Source organism: Cyclopterus lumpus, chromosome 13, assembly GCF_009769545.1.
Source record: "Cyclopterus lumpus isolate fCycLum1 chromosome 13, fCycLum1.pri, whole genome shotgun sequence".
Lineage (NCBI taxonomy): Eukaryota > Metazoa > Chordata > Actinopteri > Perciformes > Cyclopteridae > Cyclopterus > Cyclopterus lumpus.
The window spans coordinates 6,643,475-6,665,645 of record NC_046978.1 but is presented as its reverse complement, the minus strand read 5'-3'; the positions used below and the strand labels follow the sequence as shown (position 1 = coordinate 6,665,645).

Here is a 22,171-nt window from a genome sequence, read left to right as displayed (position 1 = left end):
AGAGAGAATGCATTCTTTGAAAGATGGTAAGCACATAATGACATAATTCAAAGGGAGGTAGTTGGTTCCTTTTCTAATTAATATACAATGTGATGTTTATGTACAATGTTCAATTTGTTTAGCTATGACTTTAATTAATTTCAATATTTTGGTTATTTATTATATATTTTTTGATTGATTTGATGATAACCATAATCCAATGTGTGATAGTGAATCTAAAAGGGGAGCTTTCTTAGATCTTCATTTGCGTTTTTGCATCAGGGCCATGGCACCGCCAGAGGGCGCTGTTGTACAGAAGAAGTCAGAGGCCTTTCTCTATTTAAGACAATAATGGCAAACTCAACTGTGTCTACTTCATCAAATATTTGCAATGTCTCAGAATTTTCTGAGTGGAATTTAATTCTCAACACATATTGCTTTGTAGTGTGTGTAAATGGGTCTTTGTGCCTGACGGCAGAACTGGCTCTACGGCGCTTGTAGCTCTGGACCGACAAACCAAATATATATGCATGTATATACACACATATACATATATATGTGTGTATATACACACATATACATATATATGTGTGTATATATATATATATATATACATATAATATATATACATATATATATGTATATACATATGTATATATACACACACATATATATATATATATATATATACATATATGTATATATACGTATATATATATACACACATATATCTATGTATGTATATATATATATATATACATACACACACACATATATCTATGTATATATATATATACACACACACACATATATCTATGTATATATACACATACATACATACATACATACGTATATATATATATATATATATAGACACATATACTGAATACAATGTGTATATAAATATACATCTATTAATTTTTTTAACTGGTGAAAATCAAAAGGAAAGAGATATATATCTATATATATATATATAGATATACATACACACACACACACACATCTGGGTGAGCACTTGAATGATTGATGTTCAAAATAAATAGTTGGGAGTATTCTTTTTGGGGGATTAATATTTATACACCCAAAGTTGTTCAAACATGTCAAAAACAAATCAACAAGAACAAAGAGCATAATGTAGACGCACTTTATTCCTAAAACAGAAGCTGCACCATCAGTAGCGGCACACAATTATATGTACACATGTACACATGTACACACACAATTACCTAAATCTGTTATATAAAATATATAATCTGACAATGTACCTTTTAATTCCTCTTCAGAGCTCATTGAGTTACTGTGCGAGAGACTCTGGAGCCAAAGCAGAGAGAGAGGTAAGTCTCATCCACTCATTGGGTGGGACACAAATGCCCAGGCCAGCTTTTACTTCATTTTTACAGCATGGCAATAAAAAGGTCTGTACCCTTTGAAAAAATAATATTCTAAAAGCAATCTACAGCAAATTCACTTGAACAGGTTTTTCCGTGTTGTAATTGAGACAATTACACTTTTTAAACCGATTCCTTTACAGTGAGATGTACACAACCTCTAGGATTTGTAATATATAAAAGATATTAAGCATTAAAAATTCCACATTTAAAAACTTACAATAAATAATATATGCAGGCATTTCATTAAGATACAATTTCATAGATTGCAATCTACAGTCAATAAAAAGACAATTTATTTTCCTTTTATGAAATGTCCCTTGATCTTCTAAAATGCTAAAATGGATTCTTGGCATCTGATTGATAGATTGATTGGAGACTTGTAGTCAGTCAGTCAGTGTTGTGTGAGATACACCGGGGAGGAGTCTCTAGATCCCTCCACATTTGCCCTGATGGAATCGGGGATTATTCATAGCAGGCAATCCAAGATTCGACCGAGCGAGCCATCCAATCATCTCTCAGCAGTTTGATCCCGTTAGAGTTCAGAGCATGTTCTTGATGAAGTTGTACATCTGGGTGAGCACCACAAAGTGAACAGGCAGACAGGAGCGTCGGTCCTGGGTTGCAGGGTCGCACGTCAGCCAGGAGAGGGCGTTGTATTGCTCGAGAACAAATCTATAACGCAGAAACAGCGTTTTAGATAATACATATCCCGCATCATTCTTCTCTTTTTAAACATACCTTGGAGTAAACAGACTTCTTACCTGAGCACATCAGAAGTGTGATTGGAGTCCAGGGGGTGGGAGTGTTTACTGTGCAAGAGCTCGTCTGATTGGACAGAAGACACGTGCAGGTGTAGAGAGGCCTGGGGAAAGAAAGAAAGATCAAGACCCAAATTAAATCCAAGTCTTTAGATTCAGAGACACTGACCTGAGACAAACAGTATTTTGATGATGTAATAAAGCATTTAATAGTCACTTGTGAAACATTTATTACATAGTATTAGTTGTAGCGCTCCATGAATGTGACTGAATCAAAAGTTTCTAGTGCTGATGTACCTTGAGGAAGAGTGGGCACTGGTTCTGGGCTTGAGGACAGGCTGACCAGAACCAGTCAGGCAGTGGTCCAGCCTTGGCTGTTGAGACAAAGTAGCCCAGAGCCATCGGCTGCTGCAGGATGTTCAGAGCCTCCTCATGGGACTCCATACGATCGGCACTCTGTCCCTGAAAGACAACATGGCTACAATTAATGAACTACACTATGAAAATAAATGGTCTTTTCCTTGTCTCCAGGTTTATTTTATGCTATCTTTTATCAGTTTATGGCACCACATATGAAGGGACCGGGTTGAATTATGCAACCAATTCCTGAAACTGAGTTACTGTCAGGTCATTATACAGTTTGCTCGGGGCAAATCTAGTAATCATTTTGCCTTTACCCAAGAGTCACCTCATTGTTTGAGCACATATTTGTCATTCAAATAAGTAATTTCCAATCACTTGTTTCAAACTTCATCTAGAAGTCTTACTGGGTCACATTACAACTTTGAAATGGCTTTATTTCAGTAGATGAGAGGGATAAAAGATAATAGGACATTTTGAAACCAAATTGTAAATTATACTCAATTACCAATTTGAGCATAAAAACAAAAAAATAATGAATACTAAAACTGCTTTAGTGTCAACTGTAAACCCTGAAACCGGCTCTCGGGTCCTCGTCATAGCAACCATGATCTGTAATAGACGTTTAATATTGGCTTTTGTTCCATAGTTATAAAAAGGTGACCAACCTTGCCTCCATCCCCCCCCTGGTGGAAGTGGGAGCCCGGCGAGTGAACAGGCGAGGTTGTGGGGGAGTTGGGCAAGATGTTTATGAGGTCTGGATCCACCATATCGTTGTCAAACAGGTCAAAGATGCCCATTCCATCAGATCCATCTGCAGAAAAACAAACACGCAGACAGCTCAGAGGTTATGATGATGATGATAAGCAAGCAGACATTAAAGTGATGCATTTGTTGGCTGCAGATCGTACCTGGATTTATAGGATTGAAGTTGATGTCTATGGGTTCTGAAGTGTTGGTGTTAACCTGCACCATGGCTGAGGTGGGGAACACCAGAATGTGTGTGCAGGATGTGTCCTGAGGAGTGCTCAGCTGCGACGTCTGCATGTTGAGAGTGGTGCTGCGACCGAACACTGAACCTGTCGAGACTGAATCTGCAGAGACAAAAGGCGCACCGTCAGATTTGGACAAACAGTGGGTCTCTCATTTTGTGGCACCTCAATTCCTCGCTCATCCTACTTGTGACCCGGAAATTGAACTCAGCGCACCACGTTGAAGAAATGCATCTCGAGGAGCGGTGAGCGAGGAAACGACGGCGTTACCTTTGCGGAAGTGTTTTTGGCACACGTAAAGAGGCGTGACACGCAGCCGCAATGATCTCAAACCCCAGCTGAACTCTTCACATGTAACCGGTCCTTTTGCTTTCAGAAATTGTTGTCATCGTCTAGGATGATGAGATGTGCGATCAAACTTCTGCCGTTTAGTTTATGTAAGGCTCCGTTTCACCTGCTACAATCCTGACATGTTTATTATTATTATATTAATAAGAACATTCTCTTAAATTCAGCACTAATTAACTGTTCATGTTGTACAGTCCTGTTTATCTGTGAGAGTGTGTATATAACATACATCACTCAATCATATATCTATATTACTTTCATACAAACATTTAAGCTTCACACAATAATGTTCATAAAGCCTATAATACATTTTTTTTTAAAGTCTATTAATGTCTGTGTTAAACAAAAAAACAAAAAACGTGTCAAATGGCAAACATTTCCGTTGTTATGAACACTGATCTGACATATGCTGAAATGCAGTTATAACAAAACAAAGGCCAGCTAAAGCAGCTGTGACACACATCACACTCAATTGATGTTGATTGTTCAATGGCTCTGAGGCGAGGACGTCTCATTTGTTAAAATGCCTGTTCCCTCGACGAGGAGGCACAAAATCGGGAAATGAGAACAAACAGACTTAACTGGGCTCTCCATTACAAAGACTTAATAAACATGTTACCATTTTCTTTTACCTGGCATGATGACAAAGGAACCCTGGGGCTCCATGGCAACCAGACAGGCGCTAAGGATGCTGGGAGTGTCAGCTGCAGAGATGCCACACAACCTACATGTCTCCTTCAGACGTTTACTGAGAGACTGCAAGTTCCTTCTGCTCAGAAGAATACTCCAGTCTGGAACAGAGACGAGACAAGAGCTCATTAGTTTGTATTCATGCATGTAAAAAACGACATGCTCTACAAAACACTGCTGTTATGTGTATACCTCTCAGCTCGCCGTGGCCCATTCTACCGAGCCGGCCAATGACCACCCTCCATGGCAGCGATGTCACCTGTACCAGGCCAAGGCACCACTCCCACAGCTTCTGCAAACCCACTCGCCTGGCTGAGCCCTTTTTCCTGCGAGCCCTGTATCAGACACAACATATTTACTTGACACATATGCAGAAACAATCTTATCAATAACTAAACTAGCGATAAACTGGGGGACTGATATCAGCATTGGTATTTTTCTGTTCATGAGTGCACATACCTGTTGGGTACATCAATACTAATAATGCAGGTTTCCAGCAGTTCTCCATGTTGGTCAGTGCAGGAGGCCAGCAACCAGCGCTGGTCATGGGACAGACAGTAGCCAACAAACAGGACGTTGTACTTCTGGGATGCCTCGCCAAACGTCTCCCCTAACTCAGTCTGCTTGTCTTTAACAGGAGCCAAAATGAAAGGTGGCGTATACAGACGCAGACACTCGGGTCTCTGCACAGAAGGAAAACGTGTCCGTTTAAAAAGGAGGAACAAGAGAGGACACCATATTGCAATACCAGACTCTGTTCTGGCTGGCTTTCTTTACCAGAAGCCACACCAGTTGCAGATATGAGTGCCAGTTACCTCTGGGTTCCTGAGTGCCATATCGATGGCAAGACCGGGACCAAAACCTGTCAGCGCCTTGAAGTTGGTGGAGTTGGGCAGAGGCCGACGACACTGAGTGAACACTGAGAAGGCCAGCGACTTGAGGTGCTGGCCGTAGAGATGGCGCTCCCCGCTGTGCACGGGCTGCAGCAGATACTGGCAGGGAACAATCTGACAAGAAACAAGAAAAACAACAACAGTGGCTTTAAACAAGGTTGTGGAAACACAAGTTGTCTGTACCTGTTTTAGAGCAACCGACTTTTGAATATGTACCATTTTCAGCCAGCTTCTTCACGTGTCATTCTGCATGTACACTTCACTGTAGCGCTTTGCTAAGTTTTAATAATAGTGTTTTAGTTGCTTTTGAAAAGCCTATGTTAAATTATGGGTATATTTGAAATATACATAAAGATATATTATATTATATTATATAATATTTTGTGAAAAGGGACGAGCTGGCCTGGGTAGAAAAGGTTATCTATTAAACCAAATAAATAAAATGCTAAAAAGGCAATGTTTGGTAAGCATAATTTCATTTTCAAGATTGTTGACCTGGGTTCACCAAGAATATTCAGCTTCAACTAAGCGGTTATATTTTTCATTAATGAGTAAATTGCCTTTCACACAGGAGGCGTAACCAACAGCAGACACGTACCGCTGCATTGTGAATCTCAATCTGTATACTGGCTTATTAACAAGTAGTGACAAAGCACAGCGGGTACCGAATAAGTATAGCATCATTCAGATACTGTTTTAACTGGAGCATTGCTTAAAATAAAAGACTAAGGCAGTAATGCTGTTATTAATGGGTATTATTAGAAACATTTTATGCATCTTCAACCTGTTTTGGTGAAATAAAATTCAACATTTAGGCTGTGTTCTATTTTAACACTTTCCCCTGGATTGGTTAAACTTTGCACCAAATCTGTGTGACAAATGGTATTAACCCCAAAAATGCTGCAACAATTTATAGACTTCCATAATAATGTTCTACGTCTTTATACACTTTCACTAATTATTTTTCACTTTTGAATCATGTCAATAACTTGACACAATGCTGAGCTCATCTTCAGGTAATAATCTTCAGATCATGTATACCACTTTTATGTAGCATATACTGATGAGCTGCTATCTTCCCCTAACCCCAACCCCCTCCCCCCAAAAAGACAACAAAAGTGGGCCTCTGTGAAACGATGTTATATACGGTGACATAAGTAGAAGGTTATTAAAACCACTCTATTCTACTATTGCTGTACTAAAGAATAACGCTGAAACCATCAGCGCATTCACACCTCTTGTGTTTCAAAATGGAATGTTGATGCAATCATGTTTCTCTCCATCGCAGGTGTTGCAGTTACCGCCTCAATCATCCAGTAATACTAAGCTATGAATTCCTAAACTAAAAGACCCCCCCAAGACTGTAATGTTGGCTTGTACCTGTACGGAGACAGCGTTTCTGATGCGAGATGGCAGGAACTGGAGCATCTCCATGTAGCAGCGCAGTAGGCCCAGCGTGTAGGCGCTGGAGTGGACCTCTCTGTCGGCGTCTTCGTAGCTGAAGGGGTCGACGATGTACACCACGATGGCAGGCGGGTAAGACACAGCGTGGGATTCTCCGTCTGTTGGCTTCCCCACTTTGTCTCTCTCCATTGTGCTGTTGATGGAGACACAATGGTTTAGTTAAATCGGTAACAACCACGAGAAATATTTTCTCAACAAAATGGCAAACCGAAAAAGAGTGGTGTGTGTGCAACAATGTTATGAAGTATGTCAAAAGACCTAAATTACAACGTGACTAGATTAAATGTCACATTTGTCTTCCAATGTCACTTATGCTCGATTGTAGCGTGATTACATAATTTGACATACTGAGCAGTATTCCCTAACAGAATGTAGTATTCAGTACAGAAGAATTATACAGAAAGCACAAATAAAGGAGTTCTCCAACTGTTGAGTAGCCAGTTGGAAGGGAATATTGGAGCAGTTTTAATTGGAAAGTCATTTTGGAAAATTACCTAAAAAATATGTTACTTAAAAACAAGCCAATAAAACATTGTTAAACAGAATAAAGTTTAGAATAATATATACAAGATAAATGTAAACAACTGGGGGTAAGCCAGAATTCTAGTGTCATGAATCCGTATGTTGAAAATGTTCATAGTTCTGAAAAAGGTTATCATCTGCATCCTTTCGGGCCACTCGCTGTCTAAGAGTGCCACCGCAACTCAACTCAGCTGACAGCAACACACAAAGATTGGCTGCGATAAGCAATGTCCTGTATTTACATATGTGACACCGGATGCGTGACATTTATCTCTCTGTCAAACACCTGTAGACTACAGGGACTGTCACGGCTTAAAACAATACAAACTGGGAAAGTATTTTGACTAAACAGACAGAATGAGTATTAATTTACTGATTTAGGTTTTTCTCATAGTATAGGGAGTATGGGCGTTGTCAGCAGTAGTATTAAGTATTTAAACAAAACAACAAAAAATGCGTGCGAGTAGTGGTACTCCATCAAAACCATCAGCAGCAACAACAATATGTAATCTCTCCATCTGGAAGATTCATGGACTCAAGATTCATAGTGGTACCCTACCTCTCTGGCGCCTCAGTGGGCACTTGAGGCTGGTTGGCAGAGGGTCCATTTTCTGCCAGTCCCCCGGCACCTGGTGTGTTTGACTGGGGTCCATTCTGAGACGTGCTGCCCTGCAAGCCTGCTGTCCCAAACGGCGAGTAAGAGCTTGGTTTGGCTGAAGCCATTCCCCCGACAGTCTGGGAGCCTGAGGTGGAAGAGGGAGGGGTGCTGTTGATCTGGGCAGGCGGGGCAGAGCTGGTGCTGGAGCTGGTAGTGTTGGTGCTCTGGGGTCCTGAGGAGGTGCTGGAAGAGCTGGAGGTCTGGGAGGAGGAAGAGGCCACAACGGGGCTGCGCTGGGACAATAGGGAGCTATCCAAAGACTGCTCTGACAGGTACGGAGCTGACAATCGGAAAAGAAAATGATCAGTTATCATTTCTACCAAGTATGTGACCTTTCCTTTCAAAATTGGGATTTTAAGATTCATGAGTCAAGATGTTACCTAGATCATAGCGGCACACTTGAGCAAAGAGTTTGAGCTTATTAAAGGCTTCATTGTTTCCGTCTTTGGCAGCCATCTTAAGGAACCAGTCACTAAGGGGCTGCTCTGTCATGCTCCTGCCTTCTGTGGTGCCGACCTTCAATACGCCCTCTGGGTGACTCTTGCAGATGGGCCTGTGTTGCCCAAGCTGGCATGCCTGAGGACAAAAAGGGAGATGATGTGAAAACGAAACACTGTGAATCACTTCATGAGAGCATGAACACTTTTTGTGGGCATGTCAGTACAAGATGATTTATTTCCTGCCAGGCGCATACCTCATACATAGCACTAAGATCTTTGAAGAATGTCTTTGCTCCGCGGAGCAGAGCTTCATTTTCTGGGCAGATGACAACATATCCGACGTCTCTTTGGGAACCAAAAGGATCCAGAAGGAGTTTCTCCCAATAGGGCAACCCAAAAGGAGAGAGCACCACAAAATCATACTCATAACCAACCAAAAAAGTGGGGATGGGAAGAGGCTCAGGAGACTCGTCTGTACCTGTAGTGAAAAGACGACATGTTCATCTTCCTTTCAACAATCACTTAAAATCCAAAATAGATCTCCAACTTTGCTAGAGATAAGACTGATTAGGTACACTTTCTGCGTACCATATGATCCCCTCCCAGCCATCTTGTGGAACTGTTGCCAAGTGAGCGGTCCCTGAACGCCCCAAGAGCGCACACTCCTTTTCTTCTGAATGGTGTCCTGCAGCACAGGCTGGAGGGACAACAACACCCGCAGGACGTCCTGAGAGAATAGCTTGCTCATGTCTGCCGCTACAAAAAAGGAAACAAAGATAAAAATGTCTTAACTTACCAAGTTTGAAGTTAGTAATGGACAAGAAAGCAGAATACAAGCATGTAGTACAAACAAATGGTGATACAAAAATACATACATTTGCATTTTGGCCACTGATGAAGACAGGTGCTTTTCACTAGTGTTTCATCTACTTTGCCTCCTGACATATTGTCCATGAATTGCCTGCCGTGCTCCAGAGCCATGTAGCAGTCATTATAACAGTCTCTCTCTTCCACCCTCAGAAATGAACTGGGGACTGAGCCTTGCTTAGGGTACTCCACGCCGGCCATTGGAGCAAACGGATTGGTGCACTGGTCCTGCAGCAGCAAAATTAGCTCATCCGGAGGTTTCTCTGTCAGGCTGCCAGCCTTGTGCGTTGTGGAAGATCGCAGCTCTTCGAAACACCGCTCAGTGTCCCGACTAGCGTCTGAGCCTCGCACCACAACGTCCAGCTCGTCCTCCAGAAACAGCCCGGCCGATTGGCCAAAACGCCGATTGGCGACGGCGCTGAAGCCACAAGTGCAGGGGTACTGAGCCTCACCATTGTCCTTGAGGTACACGCCTACATCTGCTCCTCTGATGTTCATGTTGCAGACGCATACGCAGCAACTGTCAAAGTTGCAGTCCTTGAAGAGGTTCATCACGGACTCGGAGAGAATAAGGGTGACGTAGAGACTGTGAGCCTCGGGGATAGAAGGTACTGTGGCTGGCTCAACGGAGCTGAGAGGTCGGCAAGTGGAGGCAGTGGAGGCAGGGGAGTAAAGATCAGAGTTGTCATACTTGAGTGAACCCTGGACGCTTGACGGGCCGCGGGGAGTCCGTGGAGTGCGTGGTGTGCGCGGTGTGGGCACGGAGAACCTTGGCGTGGCCGGGGAGGGCAGGATGCCTGTGCCGCTGTTGCTTGGAGGGGCACTGCTGGAAATGAAGGGTGTGTGGGTCTGAGGGGTGTAGGTCTGGCTGTAGTCCGGCTCCACACTGGGGACGTTACTGTTACAGAGAGAGAAACAGGCATTCAAATTAGTTTCGTAATGTGGTTCAAAAGGATTTTCTATAAGAAAAAAAAAACAAATGCTATTTTCAGAATAGATATTAGTCAGTATTCATTATTATCTGTACGTTCAGTCACTATAACACTAAAATAAGTGAGCACAATCATTTTATTAAAATCTTTTATCATTTACATTGAACAGCTGAACCATTTCCACCACTAACATACTTTAAAAGTTTTATCCTCCAAAATTGTTTAATTAAAAAAAAATCTTAACTCAAATCCCTATTTCAAAAGGTGAGCAAAAAACTTTTATTACATCATAATAAATACTTATGACAGTACAGAAACTACCTTTTCGTATCTTTCTGCCAACTATTTAATGTATCGCTGTAGATGCCAGTAGCACCTTAAACTGAATGCCATGTTAATACTTTTGAATCTCTATACCATTATAGGATATTCTAAACCTACAGTAAGTGATATGTTGCTTTTAAACAATAAACATAATGTGCATCTGTAAGAGACTGCATCTATTATAAAAGGTGCACAACACAAATTTAGTTAGTGGGCTCATCCCCAAATGGACCCCTTCACCACTGTTAATGCTAAATGCACCAACCTGTCTTTGGTGAGGAGATTGACATTCGTCACTGGGGGTATTAGTTCCATTTTGCCCAGGGTCCAGCTGGGCGTGTACACACAGTCTTCTGGCAGTTTGACCGGCAACAGACACTGGCTGGGTAGCATCTTCAGGGGTGCGTACATTGAACAGCCAATTAACAACTGACATGTCTCCGGCTTGTAAACAAAAGAGAAGTCCTAAAAGTAAAAAAAAAAGAAGAAGGTTTAAATGGTGAAGTACACTGATGTAGCAACATTTTACACTTGCAGGTGTGCGACATTTCATACCTTTATTTCGGATGGCCTCGGGCTGCAGAATCCCTCCTCCACCTCCATCTTGAAGTGGTTGTTATACTGGCTGCCATCCAGAAGGGTGAGGCCCGTCCCTGTTTCCAGGCTATCCTTACTCCCGGAGTTCATGGGAGAATAACCCTGTTGCTCCAGGGAGGGCGGGGTAGGAAACATCTGTTGCAGGTCTGCCGAGTCTAGAGATTTAAGACATTATGACTCTTGAAACATATGATAAATGGCTCAAAAAAGCAGTGATATGATGTCTGGTCCCCTTACTTATGCAAGACAGGGGGTCCGTCGAGGCCGCTTTATTGTCTTTACAGCCAAACTTGTCCTCGGTTCCAACACCAGCTCTTTTGGATCCAGGCTGTGCAGACGGCAAAAACATATAAATCTTCCATATCGATGTTTCAACAGGCTTTACAGGCTTTACAGCCCCCCCCCCCCCCCCATCAGCAGCAGCTCTCAATTATTTTAGAACACTGAAGAGTAAGATGTACAACTTTCAACAAACAATAGTTAACCATAGAGATGCTCTTACCACTAGCTCATCTTCATCCGAATTGAAGATTTTATCCAGGTCACTGTAGGACACAGCCAAGTCGTTCTCGTGGATGAGGCTGGTGGAGGCTGAAGGTTTACTGCCCGGTTGGCCCTGACCATCTGCAAGGCAAAAATATTGACCTTGAATAAGACACCCAACTGCAAACATTAAATCTAATTAAATGTCAAAGCACTGGGCCAAACGAACAAAGGGAAGGCATTCTCACCATCTGCTGTTCCAGTATCTTCATCCACCTGCATTAAAAAAAAGAAGACGACAATCACAATTATTGTGGTAAGACTGATACCAGCCTTAAAAGAACTGTAACTGACGAAACAGACTGAAACTGGCCAAACTATGATTTCAGTAAATTTCTGAGACAGGAGTAAGTAAACAAGAGCAGAACGTGAAAGGCATTTGATGCTGACTTTTGGTACGTGACCATTTTTGATGAAAACATATATTTTGGTCAATGCAAATATTGTGGTTCAACCAACTCTTTCAGACAAGCACAGATGCTGAACATCTCAGGTTCCAGTGTGTACTTTACTAGAAGATAGGAGCTGATTTGAGCATGAACTCCTGTGCCATACTAGGACCTCAACCTGGTATGTCAACCCTAGTGAGAAACCCACCATGTGTTTCTTGTTGCCCTCTCGCTCAGCTCCAGGCTTGTCCTTTTTGTCCGTGAAGCTGAACTCATCATCTCCCTCTTCAAATGCGTAAGGGTCTGGCTCATCACTGTATTCTCTGTCTCCTGTGGCAGAGGCAAGATGGCTGTTTCTTCGCTGGGCGTAGGTCTTGATCAGCTCCTGGGACACCTTTAGGGTATGCGTGGAGCCCGACATCAACCTGAGTAGAAAGAAATTGTGCAGAGATGCTCAGGCAGAGATGGGTATTTGGTTTAAACCAACAACTACATTTGTTTTAATGCAGCCGAGGACGAGAAACGTAACACTTACTCAGTGACAGACACAACACTTTCTGTTCCTCCGCTTCTGCCTGAATCATCTCGTATTTTATCCACAGGTAGCTGGGGAGTCAGGAAGTTGGATGCCTTCTTCCTGGGCAGGTTGAAATACTTCCAAGGGTTGTGGGTGCAATCTTCATTGGGGTTGATGGCGGAACCCACAAAGACGGTGGGTTCTAAGGTTTCACTGTAGGCTGGGGGGAAGGGCAGAGGCATAGGCATGTTCTCCAGCTGAGGTTCCTCAGATGTGCCCTTCTGTGGCAGCAGACAGGGCTCCACTGAAGGCGGGTAGAACTGTTGGTGAATGGGCGTGGATGAATTCTTCATCTCACTTGGAGTCATGTCCCCTTCTACGTGATCGCAGGGATGTGGACTGAGTGGAGGGGGAGGCGGCGATCCGACAAGGTCTGCAGGGGGGCCGTGCGTGTGCAGCGTAGGGGCTTTGGAGGAAACTGTGTCCACGTGGTGCAGGCTGGGATATGAGCCCTCCTCCTGTGATCTTAAACAAAGCCTCTGGGTCTGTGGCTCCATAGACTGCTCCTCGCTCACATAGTTGCGGTGGTGAAAAGGCATCTGCGGCCTCTTCTGCTGCTTCTCCCCCTTTTCAAGCTTCTCGCCCAGCTTGTGTTTCAGGGCCAGCTGGGTAGGCTGGCCTGATGAAGGCGGATGTCCTGAGGTGCTGCTGGACCGCTGTTTCTGATTCTTATGTCTGTGTGAAAAGAACAAATACGGCTTGCAAGTTTCTTTCTTGTAATTGTAATCTTTTAATAAACATACAGTACATCTACAGTCACATACCTTGAGCAGTTGCAATGTGGCCTGTGGGTACACTCCACAAAATCCCAAAGTCCAGTGTTGTCTGACTCCTCCTCACAGGTCCCATTGGTCAAGGTAGTAAACTTCCTCCTATTAAAAAATGGCAAATTAAAAAATAATCAGTCATCATGGAGGGACTAATTTGACTGGTAATTCGGAGGAAGAGATGTCACTAAACATACTTGTTGCCTGTACGGTTAATGTTATACTCCTGCCACACAGACTCAACCATCTGGCTGGCCAGCCTGCGAGGGATTTTACCCCCATGAAGAGTGTTGTTAGAGCTGTAGCCATCCGATGCAGAAGACAGCTTGAGCCACCTCTGGGAAGGCTGATAATCTATGCGGGAAGGGCAGAAAAGAAAGAACACTTAGTATGCAGAATCTCTCAGAAAGTTTGATTGTGGTGAATATGCAGCTTTAAGTATTACCAGTCTGAGCCTCCTCTGGTGACGTTGGAGGAGTCAGAGTGACGGAGGACATGGCAGGATCTCTGTGAGAAGCCTGGCCTTGCGGAGCACCACACAGGCTTCCTGAGGTGTTGACTGAGCCCTGCGGGACCACAGCAGGGAGATCCGACAGGGGGAGAAGTACCAGACAGGAAGGGTAAACCATCCGTACTCCCGCTGCAACCAAACACAATTATAGATTTCAAAAACTTCTGCATGCAGATATGATTTGTTCCATTTCTTTGGTAATGTAGCCAACCATTTCCATAGCCAATAAATGTGTGTGTGTGTGTGTGTGTATATGTATATATGTATATATGTATATATGTATATATGTATATATATATATATATGTATATATATATATATATATATATATATATATATACATACATACATACATACATACATACACACACACGTAGGAGACTCAAACAGGCAAAGATAACTGGAGTAGGCAATAGTGAGACTTCCATTTTGAGCTCTTGCAGCTATGTGGTAAACTCCAGACCACCCATTCTTTTTTTTAATGTTAATGCAATACTTATTTACAAAACAAAATTTGACAATGAATCCCATGACATTACAAAAATAAGGACAGTTTCGCAAACCTTTCCAACTCGCCACCCTGTCTGTACCAGTCAGACCCAGGAAAAATATAGCGTCAACATAAAGTCCAGCATTATGATGTCTTACCAACAAGGACCTCCACAGCTGCCATGGAGTCATCCTCCCAGTCCGAATCCTCCATTTTGTCTTCCTGGACCTGCTTGGGATTGGGACTGATGGGGTAGAACTGCCTCCACTCTTCTATGAGCTTCTGAGTAGGGTGGTCTGACATCTTAAAAGCCTGACCGGTGAGGCTCCCATTCAAGCCGTACGGACTCAGGATGACTAGAGTGCAGAGAGGAATCACAATACGGTGGGTAACTAATAAACCAAATGGAAAATGTTTTTTTAAAGACATGAAATGGTTTTTTTAACATTGCGCACAGCTGGTATGTTCCTACCTTGCAAAGGGCTGGAGTTCTGCTGGGCGAGGCTGATATGTTCCTCATTCAGTCGCTGAAGAGGCTGATGTTGAGCGATCTCCACACTTGTGCACACATTGCTGTCACCGTGTACGAAGAAGGTGAATGCACAAGACAGGTGCTCGCTGCAGGGCGAGTCAAAAATAAGAGACAAGTCATGTTTAGAGAGATTTATCCTGAAGCATAACCACATCATTTATTTAAACAAAACTGTTTACTTTGCAGTCAGCACCAAATAGCTCATGTAGATCGTTGCAGGCTATTGAGGTTATCAGAGTGGTCTCTATGGCTGTAAAGGTTTGAGTATTCACATTATGTTGTCATAGTCCGGACATCACGGTCTGGTGCATGCAGCCGCACACATTACATGGTTATAGATTGGTTCCACATTACGTGGCTCAAAGTCATGTTGTACCAAAGTTCCCAAGCACGAGTTATGCCCGGAAGCTTTTAGCCATCGGCAACTTATGCTGATGTTAGCCCAAGAAGCAGATTGGCACGTGAGTCGGTCCCACTATGTTCAGCATAAATCAAACGGTGTCGCAGCACCAGAAATAGAGTTGTGTATTAGACAAGGATGATGGGTCAGTGTCGCTCCACTGTTGTCGGGTGTGTGAATGGAAACAGATCCAACTTGCAAACGCACATGAGACCGCATCCCCTAGATGTGCCAATCTCTGGGGTGATACATGTTTGAGTGCATTGAAAATTCTAATTAAATGAAAATAACATAAGTTTAGTAAAGTTTCAAATGGGAAAATTATTCTCTCAGTCTCGAACAAAAGGATGTTGTCTGTCTTTGATACTTGCACTACTGTCTGTTCCAAAAATGAGCGAAAATAAACATATACTTATATCATATAACACCGTGGTTCTCAACCTTTTTTCAGTGATGTACTCCCTGTGAAATATTTTTTCAGCCAAGAACCCCCTAACCAGCACAAAATATTTTTGGTTGAAAGAAAGTAGTAATACAAAGCGTTGTGCCTGTCTGATTTAATATAGAATATATACAATTCAATGTATTAACATTTTATTCATCCATCCATCCATCCATCCATTTTCAATACCGCTTATCCTCATTAGGGTCGCGGGGGCGCTGGAGCCTATCCCAGCTGACATAGGGCGAAGGCGAATGGGACACCCTGGACAGGCCGCCAGTCCATCGAGGGCACATGTAGGGACATACAACCATTCACTCTCACATTCACACCTATGGGCAATTTAGAGATCAATTAACCTGCAGCATGTCTTTGGACTGTGGGAGGAAGCCGGAGAGCCCGGAGAGAACCCACGCTGCCACGGGGAGAACATGCAAACTCCACACAGAAGGACCGCTCCGACCGGGAATCGAACCCACGGCCCTCTTGCTGTGAGGCGACAGTGCTAGCCACTACACCACCGTGCAGCCCATACATTTTATTCAATATTTATAAAAAGGATTTTTGAATGGATGCTAATTTTAAATAGATTGGAGAAAGAAATCTCACGTAGAGTGCCTTTACGTACCCCCAGGGGTAAACGTACCCCCATTTGAGAATCACTGATATATAACATGTTGCTCCAACCACACTCGCACTGAACAGTGACAGCTATCTCAGGGCATGAACTGAACCGGGACCTTCCTTGCATATTTGGCTTTGGGCCATATCATAATTTCAGCTGAGAACTTGAGGGCCTTCATCTACCTCTAATCAGATGCTGCACACAACACACTCCGATTCAACAATTTGAACCTTTAACAAAACCTTCTTGCAATGAGTCAAACATAAACATGGACGATCTTTTTAGTCCTGAAATGTCATAATAATATTAATACTTATGTTCCAACTACTTCTGGAGGGCCAGACGGCTAAAAGCACTAAAATAGTACTTGTTGACATGGTTGCTGTAAAACCACAGTGCACACTCAGCATTTTCCAAAGACTGCCCTGCTCACCAGCCAGAGAGAGCAGGCGACAGCGAGACTGACAAACTTTTATGTTAGCTGTTCTGCGCTGCCACACGCGCGCACACACACACACGCACACACACACACACGCGCACACGCGCACGCACGCACACGCAAGAAGTCACCTCCGTTCTATACCAACAACTCTTTTATATAGCCGCTAAAACTCTCATTGAGTCAAAAGGTTTGTGCATCAAACACAAGTCAGCTTGGATCAACAGAGCCAAAACGTACTGGCTCAAATGAGCTTGTCAGGGAACTCCAGGATACACCGGGCCCCTCATTGAAGAGCAAGGGAACACTAAAACTATGTCACCACCCTTGTGTACAAGAGGTAAGGAAATACAGCTGTGCAGAACCCCACTACTTATTTATGTGCTGCTGTTGGTTCATCTCAAGCATGTATCTCTACAACACAGCCCAGTTCTACCTTGCCGTTTGTAAAGGTGAGTACATTAAACATTACCCTGGAAGTGTTATGCAATTACCTGAAACAAGTCTAAAATGCAACATGCTGGATGACTTCTGCTCGATTTGAAACTAGGTGGAAAATGTGTCACATTGATGCTGCAATTATAACATTGTAATAATCCTATCATACACCATCACATAAGATTTAACTATAAAAATGTTCTCTGAAAATTGCTGGATTCTGGTGACTTCAAGCAACATGAATCGTGTTTGCTTAATAAACACAAGTTCCAACTGACCACAGATTACAAGAACGGCAGATATGCAGTCAGTCTAGTGTCATAGTTACACTGCTGACAGAAAGCCTTTTGTGTATTTGTTCCAGCAATTTGTTTTGTAAAAAGATGATGTCTCATTCCCTTAAACAACTATCAGCTGATAACAACACAGTTGAAATGAAACAGTTGCAAGAACCATCTCTCCAGTTGGAACCAAAATGGTAATTTTAACAGTTAAAGGCTGCCAGAGGTTATCAAGTTTAAAGCACAACTTTCAGAACAATGAAGAAATCTGCCCAGTAAGGCTTTACACACACTGCAGTAAACACTCAGTCATCGGTCTTAAACAAGCATAACATACTGCATGCATGTTTCAAACACTGTTCCCAACAATTGTCACGCTTGATAGTAAACCCCCACCAACTGTAATGCTTCCTTACAAGTGCTCCCAGACCAAATACTGACTAATGTTCAGCCCTTGCTTGCAAGTAGACACCCTGCTCTTCTGCCACATCAGTCTTCAGTAATTGTGCAGCTTCTTTTGTGTGATAAACAAATTACTGTGAGATGCATGTGAGCTTGACCTCTATGATGTCGGTGCAAAGCTTCGTTAATGGCAATAACCTTGCTGTCACTAGTTCAGCTGACATATTTTCTGACTTCACAATAAGTTTTCTAACTTTATTGATACCTTAAAATAATATTAGCAGCAGCATGTTTATAGTAAAACAGGATAAAGAGGCCGCATAATCTCCCGTTTTTAACTGGAAGGATTTTGTCGTGAAACATCTGCAGAAAATGTTGAGACTCTTTAAAAGCAATTTAACAATGCCCAAAGTAGAATGAGTTAGGATTAAAGTCCATCAGTGAGTGAAAACAGTATTTCTGTTAGAGAAAAACCACAGCAACAGACAGCAGAGTAAGGCATAACCATTTTGAATACCAATACAACAGGAAGACATATGGTAATTCCCACAGATTCAAAAAGAAAGAAGCCCAGCTATAACTTGTCTTAACAACTTGACAATTAGTTGAGTCTTGGCTGCAATTTGGAAATGTATGGTCTGTCATATAACATTGTTGTTGGCTCTAAGGAAGTGGAGCATACCTTTTATTAATGGTCTTCTCCTCCTTCTGGTATGGCTTAACAAACCACTTGCCGATGCGAACAAAGCCGCGGTTCATGAGACACCGCTCCAACAAGTTGTGGATGGCTTTGAACAGGAGCGTTCGACACTCGTAGGACAGGCCACTCTCCCACTCCCCATCCTCCTCACCTGAAACAAGGCACATACATTAAACCAGATACTATCAAAACAGACCTCTCTCTTTCCTGAAGAACTGTCTTGTGTCAATTGTAAACTGTGGTGTGCTAAAGGATTCTGACCTGTATACAGGTGCAGTTTGATTTGTAAACAACTGACCACAGTAATAACTGAAGTGACCAACTTGAACATTTGAAAAAGCTTATGAGACAAAACATCTGACCATTTTGTTTAAATAAATTGAAACGTTATTGTGAAAAGATTTACAATTGTTTCGTGGATTAAGCCTACCCATGGATTTTGTTTTTACTGCTGCTATGCTCAACAAGGTTTCATCAAGAAATAATATGTGTTGTTCCTCTCTGACCAACTTGTGCCGTCTTCAAGTTATACTTGAAGCTCCTTAAGACAGGAGAAAGAATACCTGGTCAGTGTGGCAGCCCCTAAGGGGAATTGCTTCACAAATGTGAAGCTAGAACTAAACCATTGTCTTAAGTCAAGACTGTATTAGGTGACTCTGATGCACATGACCTTGCTATTATGCTACCACACACAAATGAACCTCTGTCACGAAGCATTAAACGTCATAAGACCTGATAGAAACAAATCAGTTAGTCTGATGATAAGTTGTGATAGCCTATGCATTCAAATTATTTGACTCAGGCTAGAATGGTTGCCGTCGTCTTTAAACACTAAACATGTTTAAACCGGAACAGCATTTCCACAAATGGACCAATTTTGACGACAGCTGTTGATAACATCAACTACTACACAATTTAATTGTTTTGTTAACATTGAGGCCCTAATTCCAAAGCACTGGGATAACTTCTTAGATTGTATGTGCATGTGCAGATCATTTAGGGTAGATGTCAACATATTGTTGCCATTTACACCGGGGACTGAAATATATTTTTTGTGTGACCAATTCTCATGAACATGGAGATGTTGCATGCACTTACTAGAGAGCTCATTATGGATTAGCTCTGCAAAACTGGGGTCATCCCCCCACCAGAAAAGCCAGAGCTCTCTGCGACCCGGAGTGTGGTGTCTTCTCCACACACTCAGCACATCTGCTGCTAGGCATCGGCTGAAGCTACACAAGATAGGGTCCTCCTCGGTCACAGGGAAAAGGATTGGCGAAGAGGTGGGTCCTTGCCACACAAAACGCCGCCATTTTATTCCAGTCAAATCGGCCTAAAGAGAAGGAGAAAAACAATGTGAGAATGAACACAGCATAGCTGCACAGCATTAAGACAATCATTTGTTGTTGACTGCATAACACAGTGAGTGAGTGTGTGTCCTCTCTTCCACGCACAAACTAAATGAGAAGCCGCAGACTGCTGTCATACAGAAAATCACTATGAATGAAAAAAAGCTAAAGCTAAAAACTAAAACTTGATGGCATCTTGGAAAGTTGTTCAATACTTTGGACACGCGACACCACAATCACGCCTCAAACATAACTGTCATGCAGCAATTTAGTCAGCAGTTATTCATTACTATTAGTAACACACCACTCTCATTTAAAACAGCTATTTTACTTATCTTTCACACTGTGTATCATTTAATATTGCAGTGTCACTTCAATTATAGAACAAATTTGATGTTTTTGACAGTCTTTCAATAATTCGCCTGTTACGTCTTGACCTGTTACCATCACGTTACTACCATTAATGCTTGTTGAGTATTTCTCTAACCAACGCAGTGTAAACACACCACCATGCCATTTTAACGGGCACTTCTTTAATAGAGTTAATTAGCAGTATGTGCTTTCTGTATTACGAAAGTTAGTTAGATCACGATCTGCAAGTTGCAGGCCCGATGCCTACACGCCAGTCTGCAACTGACGTTACAAAGCTTGTTGCCTGATTAGCCAAAATGGCTTTCTGGCCTCTCTAGCACAGCTAACGCTAGCGAGCGGTGTGTGTCTTACCAGGCAGAAGAGATTGGAGTGGCAGTCCTCCAAACTGGCCCCGTTTGGTACAAAGCACGAACTCATCCTTTTCACTGTGTGGTCGTCACGTTAAAGTCCATTGTTTCAATCACTGTCGGAGGCAATAGCTGGTGTAGTTACGTCTGCGGCGGAGCGCTGCTCTGTCTTAATTACCCCGTTAAAGCGCTGACCAACTTGCTAGCTCCTGCGAGCTACAGCTAGTCAGCCGGACAACTTCTACCCGGCGCTAGCCGCCACTCGTGCTAAGCTAACGTTAGACAGCCAGAGAGCGTCAACTGTGAGCGTTTAGCTATTCGATTCATCAATCCTATTTGAGACGTATTGTCTGATCTGGTTAGCTGCAAGCTTGCAAGCTACGTTACCTCAACACCAAATAGTCAACGTGAACATCATCCCGACAGGACTAACGTCGGATCAAACACCATAAAAGTTAGATGCGCAATAAACACAAGAGCTCGGAAACTTTAAAAAAAACTTCACCCCGAAAGCTTTAGTCCCCGGTGTGCTAATGCTAATGCCAGCTAGCTGATCTGAAACAATTTCAAAGCAGAGGAACTCTCCCCTCCCCCTGATCTCTACTAGCCTGCTAGCACAAAAGCTAACATACCAGAGCTCCAGCGCTAGCTTGCTAGCTAAATAAAACAATTAGCTACACCACCCTCCTTTTCGCTAAAACCACCACAGTGCTCCGTCATAGTAAGACTGCTCTTAAAACAGATGAAATGCCTAATTAGCGACACTACTCATCGGCTACTTTTCTCTGCCTGATCCATGGGTCCTGCAGATTTCCATTATTTCAGTTCATGGATTGAATTCTTTAATGGCGGCCAGGAGGACAGCTCTGCCTCTCGACTCCTATTGGCCAATTTGTGGTAATGGGGGCGTCATCCGTCTTCAAGTAGCTCCATGACTTCACAGTTTACAAGATGAGAGCTCCGGTGCATCTGTCATACAGTCAGTGGTCACTCCTCAACGACGTCTGTTACTAAACATATGTATCATTGTGCAACATCTGCCGCATGGTACTGCTGTAAAGAACTGCATTTGTTTTCATTGATGGGGACACATGTGCGGTTTTGCAACTAAATATAAATCATTATAAATATGCATATCAATAAGAAGCGCATTGCATTTTCTGTCGGCGCCTTTTCCTTTGTGCATTGAAATAAGCTATGGCAGGTGTGAAGTTATCTAGGTCAAGTTGTGCAGACAAAGATGGGGACCTGATCCCACCGGTAGGCTATGGCCTAATAGTTCGATCATCTCAATTGCAATGGACATGCACTACTTTTGCCCTGCACTATATAATTTTGCTCAAATTAGCTTT

The 22,171-nt window shown here is 42.7% G+C and overlaps 1 protein-coding gene across 1 annotated transcript; it reads right to left on the bottom strand.

Annotated features, from left to right (window-relative positions):
• Positions 1–1,109: 1,109 nt before the first annotated feature.
• Positions 1,110–21,691, bottom strand: LOC117741160 (mediator of RNA polymerase II transcription subunit 13-like). The gene is made up of 30 exons (XM_034547970.1): positions 20,824–21,691; positions 19,850–20,084; positions 18,734–18,902; positions 14,965–15,110; positions 14,651–14,848; positions 13,937–14,131; positions 13,689–13,845; positions 13,489–13,596; positions 12,683–13,399; positions 12,356–12,572; positions 11,947–11,974; positions 11,718–11,839; positions 11,453–11,543; positions 11,174–11,370; positions 10,884–11,083; positions 9,371–10,260; positions 9,084–9,251; positions 8,750–8,973; positions 8,436–8,631; positions 7,957–8,335; positions 6,792–7,008; positions 5,334–5,525; positions 4,978–5,201; positions 4,711–4,853; positions 4,461–4,619; positions 3,400–3,582; positions 3,157–3,302; positions 2,426–2,590; positions 2,132–2,232; positions 1,110–2,042 (listed from the first exon to the last, which is right to left on the bottom strand). The coding sequence occupies exons 1-30, from the start codon at positions 20,887–20,889 to the stop codon at positions 1,910–1,912; spliced, it is 6,366 nt and encodes a 2,121-aa protein (XP_034403861.1). The 5' UTR covers positions 20,890–21,691; the 3' UTR covers positions 1,110–1,909.
• Between the last annotated feature and the right edge of the window lie 480 nt (positions 21,692–22,171).